General features: G+C 42.2%; 1 protein-coding gene across 2 annotated transcripts; it reads left to right on the forward strand.

Moving 5' to 3' along the window:
- Nucleotides 1-631: 631 nt before the first annotated feature.
- On the forward strand, nt 632-8,450 carry LOC122712930. 2 transcript variants are annotated; one of them, XM_043932966.1, is made up of 13 exons: nt 632-2,091; nt 2,275-2,463; nt 2,586-2,821; nt 2,908-3,119; nt 3,306-3,382; nt 3,539-3,735; nt 3,827-3,987; nt 4,348-4,516; nt 4,644-4,837; nt 4,924-5,053; nt 5,236-5,425; nt 5,572-5,714; nt 5,814-8,450. In XM_043932966.1, the coding sequence occupies exons 1-13, from the start codon at nt 807-809 to the stop codon at nt 7,938-7,940; spliced, it is 5,310 nt and encodes a 1,769-aa protein (XP_043788901.1). In that variant the 5' UTR covers nt 632-806; the 3' UTR covers nt 7,941-8,450. The 2 variants fall into 2 exon arrangements, with proteins under 2 accessions (XP_043788901.1, XP_043788910.1); XM_043932975.1 differs by having other exon boundaries at nt 2,278-2,463.
- The last annotated feature ends 597 nt before the right edge of the window (nt 8,451-9,047 follow it).

A 9,047-nucleotide genomic window follows, 5' to 3' on the forward strand; every position in this document is an offset into this window, starting at 1 on the left:
TTTCATTAGAAAAAAAAAAAAAAAACATTTTTCGATCACTTTACTAAATATCAATAATTTATAAATACTCGGTTGAAAATTTCTCTATAATAAGAAAAAAACTCTCCCCTCTCTCCCGTACAAGAAACTTCTCAAAATCTTTGTAAAAATGCTCAGGGCTTGAAAAACGCTTGATCCGACGTTGATGGCTCGCGACAAGGAGGAGGAGAAGAGGAGGAGAAGAGAAGGAGGAGGAGAAGAAAGAGAAGAAGGAGAAGTTGGGCAGCGAGTTCAAGCGTTGAACGGTCGTCGTGGTCTGTGGAGGAAGCATTGCGCAACCAGGTTTGGCGGAAACGTGGGGGACCACATGGCGCGGCGATTCCGTGGAAGGCGCCTGCGTGCTCACGATCAAGCATCAAGCCAGCCGAGAGCTTCCGAGATGTTGATGCTAAATAAAACTTCTAGCTGGTTGGGACGATGCCATGCGTTCTAATTTTCACGAAGGCCGCTGGTGGATGTCGGTAGCCCGGGGACGTGGTACATTGTTGGAGTCGGATGATACGATAGTATCCGGAGAAGCTGTCCGGGTTACCTGTTCTTCGTGGCGGAGGAGAGGAAAGAAAAAAAAAAAAAAAAAAAANAAAAAAAAAAAAAAAAAAAACTTTCGTCGAGGGCAAGGGAAGAGGAGGAAGAGAGAGGAGGATCGACGCGTATCGAAAGAAATATATACGTATATATACATATACATTTTCGAGATAATTTTTTTCTCGTGTGAAGATACATCATCCGGTGGTGCGATACTTTTCGATACGAAACGTTGAGGTGATATGGCCGTCGCCCTTTTGGGCAAGTGCGTCGGTTTGTTGGCTCTGGTGCTGTTCCTCTACACCTGCTATGCCTTCCGCATACGCGATCATACAATGGGGCAAATGGCCTTTACATCATCGGCGGAGCAGCCGCATCGCGCTGCTTGCGCTTCTGCCTCCGGTAGATGCCAGGAGAAGAGGATCGCGGGTACGTTGACCAAGAGGCACGACACCACGGCACAGACTCATGCCAGCATCGCTCGGAAACCACCTGCCGAGCTGGTGTCGTCGCTCGACGAGGGGGGAGGGTTGGAGGGGGTGCGCGTGAAACACGAAAAGACCGCGGGGGTGAAGGATGGCGGGGCATCGCGGAGTGCTGAGGATCTTGAGGAGGAAGAGGAGGAGGAGGAGGATGAAGAGGAGGTGATTGTGGAAGTGGAGACAGTGGAGGAGATCGCATCGAGCGATGACGAGGACGACGACGATGATGGTAAAAGGGAGGGCGAGGAGGATGATGGCGAGGATTACGACGGAGGCAGGGAGGAAGAAGAAAAGGAGGAAGAAGAAAAGGAGAAAGATGCGGAGGATTCTCGGGGAAGAGTAAGCGGAATAACGGTGAAGGGTAGGAGGAAAATTGTGGAAGATGAAGAGGATGAAGAGGAAAGCGGGAAGATGGATTTAAAGAAAAAAGTTAGTCCGGAGAAAGGATTGAAGGAGATAATTAGAGCTAAGAAGCTAGGCAAGATAGATAAAGATGAAGATAAAAAGGAAGACGATGATAATGATGATGATGAAGAGGAAGAGGAAGACGAAGACCAAGACGAGGATGAAGACGAAGATGAAGACGAAGACGAGGAAGAATCGAAAGAAGTAGTTGCTACTCCTCCACCGAAAAGGCTAGAAAAAGTTAGATACGCGGACAAAGATAAGATTAAATCGGTGGAAATTACATATGATGAGAAGTCAAAAGTTGATAACGTGATAAAAGCAAAAGCCGATGCGATTAAACAATCAAAATTAGAGAGGAAACCAGAGGAAATTGCAAGAAGCAAGATCGAAACGACGAAGGCGGATGAGAAAAAGTTGGTCGAGGGATTGTCCAAACCGGTTGAAGCCACGAAGAAGATCGAGCCCGTTAAGATAACGAAATCTGAATCAGAATCGTCCAAATTGAAGATGAAACCGGCGGAAAAAGCGAAAATTCCGGTGAAACCGGAAGTGTCGAAGACGCGAGAACCGTCGAAAAAAGAAACAACGAGTCCTCAATCTGCTCGAATTAAAGTCTCAAAAATTAAACGATCCGACAGTGAGTATCGTGAAAGATCGAATATCCATTTTTGGATGTTTTGATTTTCAGAATTTATGCATTATTATATTATCTAAGAAGATGAGGAAAAAATTATCGGTTGTTTTTTTCTTTCTCTCTCTCTCTCTCTCTCTCTCTTAATTTTTGTTGTATAGAATGAAAGGACTATGATATTGTTTATAGAAGATGAAACGAAAGTAAAAACGAAAACGCACGTGGATGCTGCTTTCGCTTTGGCTCGATTGAACGATGCGATATTACGCGTGCCGACCTTCGTGCCAAATTTCACAGCCATTGAAAATTTCGAGTGTCAGCAGCATATCAAAATTTTTCTACGACAGTTAAGGGGCCACAAGTTATGGGCGTTGCAAAGTAAGTCGACATTTTCATTCACATTACGAAAATTCAAAAATTTCAAAAATTATATCGCGATTGAACGATCGAAGATGATTTTTAATTTTGTAAATTTTTGTATTGTTATTTGCACGAATCAGTGTTAGACTCGAGCGCGAAAATTCCATCGGGTCTATTGCGAGGAAATATAAATCAATTTGGAGATTTTGACGAGTGTTTGGGCGTAATGGCGCACGTGAAATTAGATGAAAATACGATAAAGGTCCAAGGCAAATATTGCTTGGCTTACATAGACTTGTCTCCGTCTCGTCCAGACATGAAGCTTCCTGTCAATATGATGCAAGCACGTGCCGCTATCAGAGCGAGCATGCACGATGTAAGTAGATTTAAATTAATTAAAATTCCTTAAAATTTATTTGTTAAGATTAATATCTGCATCGTAACGAACGTTCGACTTTTCAGAGTGGTTATTTTATTCCAAGATTCCAGACCGTGAAGTGGGCATTGTGTCTTCCGGCAGCGTGCACCGCGGAGGACGCCCAAAGCATCGTTGAACAGGCGTTGAACGACTATAATTCTACTGTAGGAATTCAATTTATAGTAGATGTCGATCCTAAAATGTGCTATGTCAAACAAAAATCACGAAGCTATTCAAAAGAGACGATCTGTGTTTTGTATGTATCCGTATCTACGACTTTCAAATATTCAAATTGAGATAATATAAAAAAAGAAAAATTCGCTTTCGACTCGTTTTAATCTTTCTTAAAAAAAAAAAAAAAAAAAAAAAAAAAAAGAAAAGATTATTAATCGAAGAATACATCGAAGAAATGGAACGAAATTTTTTTTTCTTTTTTTTACAGATATTTCTACGCGATGGTCGTTTGTCTCGCCATTGTAGCAACCGTGAGAGATTATTTGGTGGTATCGGAAGGAAAAGGTAGATTCTCATTACTATCTATATTTTCTGTAAGTTAATGCGCTTACAAAGGATTTAGCTTTGTTTGTACGCATTTCAAAAAAAAAAAAAGGTAATACAGAATGTTTGAAACGAGATGTTACAATTGATTTTTTTTTTTTTTATGGTTTACCGCAGGAAATTATTCGGAGAGAATAATAATGTCTTTTTCCTTACGAAGAACCGTCAGATCTTTATTGAAGAAGGAATCGGGCAAAGGTGGGATCCCGTGCATTCACGGGATCAGATCGCTCATCACGATTATGCTTTACATTTCCCATCAAGTCATAACAATCTCGATGTTACCATTTTCTAATCGAATCGAGTTCACCGAGGTAACTATAAAAAAAATATCGTTAATTTAATCGATCTTTATCTTTCGTTTATCTGTTTGATTTTTCGTAAATCATATCGATGTTGAAATAGGTGACGAATAATCCTTTAACTACCATTCTAAGGGGTGGACTTCTTTACACGGACACGTTTTTATTACTTAGCGGTACCTTAACGTCTTTCAACATGGCACACGAGTTTATAACACGAGGTGAGATTCGCTGGTTTTGCCGTTTTATTGCCAGATATATCAGGTAAGTTGATTATCGATTAATCGACAGTTTTATTATTAAACGAGTTTTTAGATAGCCATTTTGTTTAATAATCTCTTGAATAAAGGATGTGAATGATTTCAAATACGATACACAACGAAAAATAGTAGAAAAAATTAAACTGTGTAAACTGAATTTTTGTTCAATTAAATTATTGATAAAAAATCAATATTTTTTTTCTGCTTTTTAAAAATGTAATATAAAAGTAAAATATATTCAATTTTGAAACTAAATTCGTAATAGTATTTTTCATTTTTATTTATAGGGAACACTTATTGCTTGTACAAGTTTTTTTTTTTGAAAAAATATTAATTTCTCTATTCGTTGTTACTTGTTGTTCAGACTCACCCCAATGTTACTCGTAGTGGTGTTTTGGTATGCATTTATAATGGAGCATACCGGATCGGGACCACAATGGAACGACATTATATTAGGAAATGCTGATCTTTGCAAAAGCAGCGCGTGGATGAATTTGTTGTATATACAAAATTTCTTACCTTTCGAAGAAGAGGTAATTCTAATTCCTTTTTAATTATCACAAATTATTTAAAATAATTAAAGAAAAATTGTCAATATAATTTATATCATTTTAATCGTACATTATTATACAATTAAATTTTTTTCTTCTTCATTGATAGTGCGCAACTCACACCCATCATTTGGCTTTGGACGTGCAATTATCGTTATTAGCACCCATGTTGGTATTCTTTTTGCAATGCAAGCCCATCATTGGGATTCTCGTAATATTTTTCTTCATTTTATTATCAGCCACACTCCGTTACATAACAACGATGAGTAACTATCTTTCCATCGTTGTTTTCCACGGAATGTCGTAAGTATATATAATATTCTTCAATTTTTTTTTAATTCACACATCGCATCTTTCGTCACGTTGAATATTAATTCTTTTTATTTTAGATTGAAACACATTTATAAGACTGTCAATTTAATTTATATAGTACCTATATACAGAATCACGCCATATCTGTTCGGTGTAACGCTCGGTGTTCTATTACGTTACACTGGGCCAGAAGTAAGGATACCCAAGGTATATGAAATCATTATTTTTATAAAATATTATTCAATTTGGATATTACTCAAATAAATTTTACTTTTGAACGTTTTTCAAATTTGATTTTTCTCGTATACAATTTATATTGTCGTGAGTTTTCATTTCACAATTCCAAGATCATGATCAGATCATGACCAAACTTGACGCACTAATTTCAGGTGTTAGTGATCTTGGGATGGTTGATCGCAATGGCCTTGGCATCGTGGTCGTTAGGATCACCCTGGCAGTTGGCCAAAAGGGACTACGTTTACGATGTTGTAGAAGCAACTAATTACATCGTGATCAGTCCAGTTGTGTCAGCTTTGGCTTTGTCTTGGATCGTGTTTGCGTGCTACACGAATCACGGAGGTTTGCCCCCTTTTTATAACTTCGATTATAAAAATATATCGAATCGCATTACGTGCATCACACCTTCATCTTTATTCTCAATCAGACAGAAATATATTACTTTAAAAATCTAGAATCTTTAGATTTTAATTTTTAATTCTCTACAGGTATAATAAACCGATTCCTTTCACATCACTGGTTAATAATCTTCAGCAGGATATCGTACGCCGTATACTTGACCCAATTCATAGTATTTTTCTACAACGTTGGAACCGCCAGATACTCCAACGAATTCCATTTCTATAGATTCGTACGTACTTCTAAACAAAAAAAAAAAAAAAAAAAAAAAAAAAAAAACCAAATATTCAACCAAATTCAAACAATCTCGATTATCACATTTCTGTAACAGTTAGATCCGTTGGAGGCGGGTGCAACGATATCGATATCGATCGTTCTCACTTTGCTGTTCGATCTTCCGATGCAAGAGATCAAAAACGTGTTGATGGAGAGCACGGACATCCTGAAAGTAACCGTGCCGAGCGAGGAAGGATCGACGAGGACGGTGAATCTCGAGAAAGTCGCGAGGCGGATTGAGGAGGCGAAGACGCGGGAGAGGAAAGCGTTCGAGGAAGACGAGGTGGCGTCGACCGGTTGGGACTGGCAACGAGACATAGTTGACGGTGGGAGTACAAGGTACAGAGATAACGAGAACGTGGAGGACGAGGAACAGGTGCACATGCCGATTCTGAAGGCGTCGATCGGCCGAAGGAGATCGTTCATCAGCCGCGAGCCAACCGAGGCCGAGGCCCCGGAGATCTTGACCAGGGATTGGGCAAAGGATGCGAACAAAAGGTGGTCAAGGGACAGCGACGAGTACAGGGAGCAAGGGAAGAGGAGCAGAAGCGTTCAAAGGGATTATCGGGAGCAAGGAAACGACGTAGCATCCGGTAGTCTTTCCAGGATGCAACAGGAGCGGGAAGAAGCTGTTAAGCGAGGCAGGCGTTCGCTCTCGAGAAGTTTCGACGCTAAGAGATTGTCAACACGGGGCAGCGAGGAGGAGGAGGAGGAGGAGGAGGAGGAAGAGGCGGAGGAAGAGAAGGAGGAGGAGGATCGAAGGAGGTACAGGAGATCTAGGTCCAGAGGGAGATCCGTGATTACGGAATCGGACGATTATCGTTCTTGGGAGTTGGTCGGTAAGGAACGTTCATCCTCCGGGGGCCCGGACTCTAAAAGGCTCTCGAGAAAATCGGAGGAGCGCGAGGCTCCGCTCCAAAGACAAACAAGACCGCCACTCTCGAGATACGGGGAGGCGAGGAGAGCTCGCTCCTCCGAGAACGAGGACGAGGTATCCTCGCAACAGAGGAAAATTGAAAAAAGGCATCCGCCCGTGGAGCCGAGGATAAGCGACGAGGAGGATTGGGAGAGCGAGTTGAGGATACGGAGGAAACAATTTATGGAGAGGCACGCGATCCGGGAACGGGATCCTCGTTTCGAGGACGAGGAAGATTTAAGCTCGCCGAGAAGGAGATCCTCGGCTGAGGGTAAGATAGCCCTGCTGAAGGACCCCGGCTCGGACGATAATATGGACTCGTGGACGGTGAGCGTTGGAACGCATGCCGCCGCCCAGCTCGGCTCGTCTCAAGAGCGGAGCGAAGAGGAGGAGGAGGAGGAGGATGTCGCGTATACGTTTCGGCGAAGGGAGTATCGCGAGCGAGCGCCGCCACCGAGGGAGGAGGTGGAGGGAGAGGGGGAGGAGGCGAGGAGGAGGCCGTCTTACGCGAGCAGCAGCGAGGTGACTTCTATGGAGGAAGACAGCGACGTTGCAGGTTATAACTTCGTGCTGACGAAGGACAGTAGGAAAAAGTCTTTGCAGGATCTCTCGAAGCTGTCCCGGGATGACTCTGATCTGACGGAATCTGGATGGAACGTTGTGAGGCAAGATAGCGGGGAAGGATTGCCCAGATCTTCGTCCACGGGCCTGTACAAACGCGAGTCGATCGTAAAGAGCCAGGCCAGCGAGGAAGATCCGGAATATCTCGTCGTGGAGAGACCGAAGCTCGTTCAGCAAGAACGGGAACATCCGTTCAAGAAGGCTTGGCAGATGCAGAAATCTCGTTCCGAGGAGGATGGTTCCGCGTATACGATCAAAGAACCGAAAGAACAATCTAAAACGGAGACGGCGAGATCGAGGGACGAGGATCCTCCGTCGAAAGAGAAGGAAAAGGAAGGGGATGGGGAGCAGCAGTACGGGGAGGACACAGGCGCGTCTCCCGACGATGATTCGGAATTGACGCACAGCAGAAGCAGCGACACGGAGGAGTACACGACGAGGAGTTCGAGATCGGAGGGAGCGGAATCTTCGTCAACGGAGAGGAGCAAGAGTTTCGAGAGCAACAAATTTGGTCTGAGATCATCGGACGTCGAGGAGGACTCCTCAAGGTCTAATTGGCCATCCGAGGACGAGCAAGTTTATAAAACAAGTCCGAGGAGTAAATTGGAGGAGACGGAATGGATCTGGGAGAGGGAAGAGACTTGATGGATTTGGAGCGACTATCGAAGCAAGAAAAAAGATAATAAACGTAACTATAACGAGATAAATTATTCGTGGGGAAGTTATTGGTTGGATTCCTCCAGAGAAGAATGGACGAATTTTTCGACTGGTTGGGAGAAAGGTTGACGGTGGGTTTTGAAAGGAAGATTGTGAATCTTCGAAAAGTTTGGTGATCGACGATTTAAATCGTTGTTCCCTTGTGAGAAGCATTATCGAGAGATTTTTAGAAGAGTATCGATTTATAGGATATTTTTACAATCTGTGTATTATCTTTACGTGTATTAAAAAGAGAAACGATTTGTATCCGCTCTGTAGTTCTCTAGATGTTGGAATTTTAAACGTTGAGAATGACAAGACCAAAGTAAAAAAAACTACTTTTCGTTGAACAAAAGTTCATTATCAATAGCCTGTTATACTTAATTATATTATTGAAATTTGATGAGACGTGTTCATTGTAAAAATATTGATAATAAAATGATTCTAAAGAAATGGAAACTTCATGTAACGAAGTTTTCTTTCGAAAATATCACAAAAATTAATCGTTCATTAATTTCAAATTTTACTTTATTTATAAGATATATACGTTAGAAAAGCAAATCGAGATACGATTTCATAATATTTCAAAGAAAGTCTACTTACATTACCTATGTTCAAGCAATTTTCATCACACGTCTCACACGTGATCTCTTATCCTCGTTTGCCAATAACTTACGATCTACTACTAAGAGCTTGGTTCACTAAGAAAGAATATCAGCGAACGCAATGGAATCAGAGTAAAAAGAAAAGATTGCTCTCCCTCGTCGTTAGTTTACGACAGGAGGCCTCGTAAAGAGCTCATACGAGCACATAATGGCCGCCGTTTGTTCGCAAGCTGATTCTCGTTGTGGACGTTATCCAAGGGCGGGTGATGTACACGCGCGTTTATAGCGCCGTAGGGATTACTTCCGTTCAGCATAGGAAGCGACCGCAGGAGATGGCCGCTTACGGTGCTTTTCATTGCATCGCAAGCTCGATCGGCGTGGCTTGGCCCGTTTACGTCTGTCACACGGGATCAGCGATGTCTTCATACCATGTACACATCCCACGAATGGA

This window comes from Apis laboriosa, unplaced genomic scaffold (genome assembly GCF_014066325.1).
Source record: "Apis laboriosa isolate Shangri-la unplaced genomic scaffold, ASM1406632v1 scaffold112_cov148, whole genome shotgun sequence".
NCBI classification, from domain to species: domain Eukaryota; kingdom Metazoa; phylum Arthropoda; class Insecta; order Hymenoptera; family Apidae; genus Apis; species Apis laboriosa.

Bases quoted from the DNA above. Each gene is read 5' to 3' on its own strand.
- LOC122712930 (XM_043932966.1), top strand. From the start codon at position 807: ATGGCCGTCGCCCTTTTGGGCAAGTGCGTCGGTTTGTTGGCTCTGGTG. The intron at 2,092-2,274 runs GTGAGTATCGTG...TATTGTTTATAG, and splicing joins AAAAATTAAACGATCCGACA to AAGATGAAACGAAAGTAAAA. The intron at 3,120-3,305 runs GTATGTATCCGT...TTTTTTTTACAG, and splicing joins AAAGAGACGATCTGTGTTTT to ATATTTCTACGCGATGGTCG.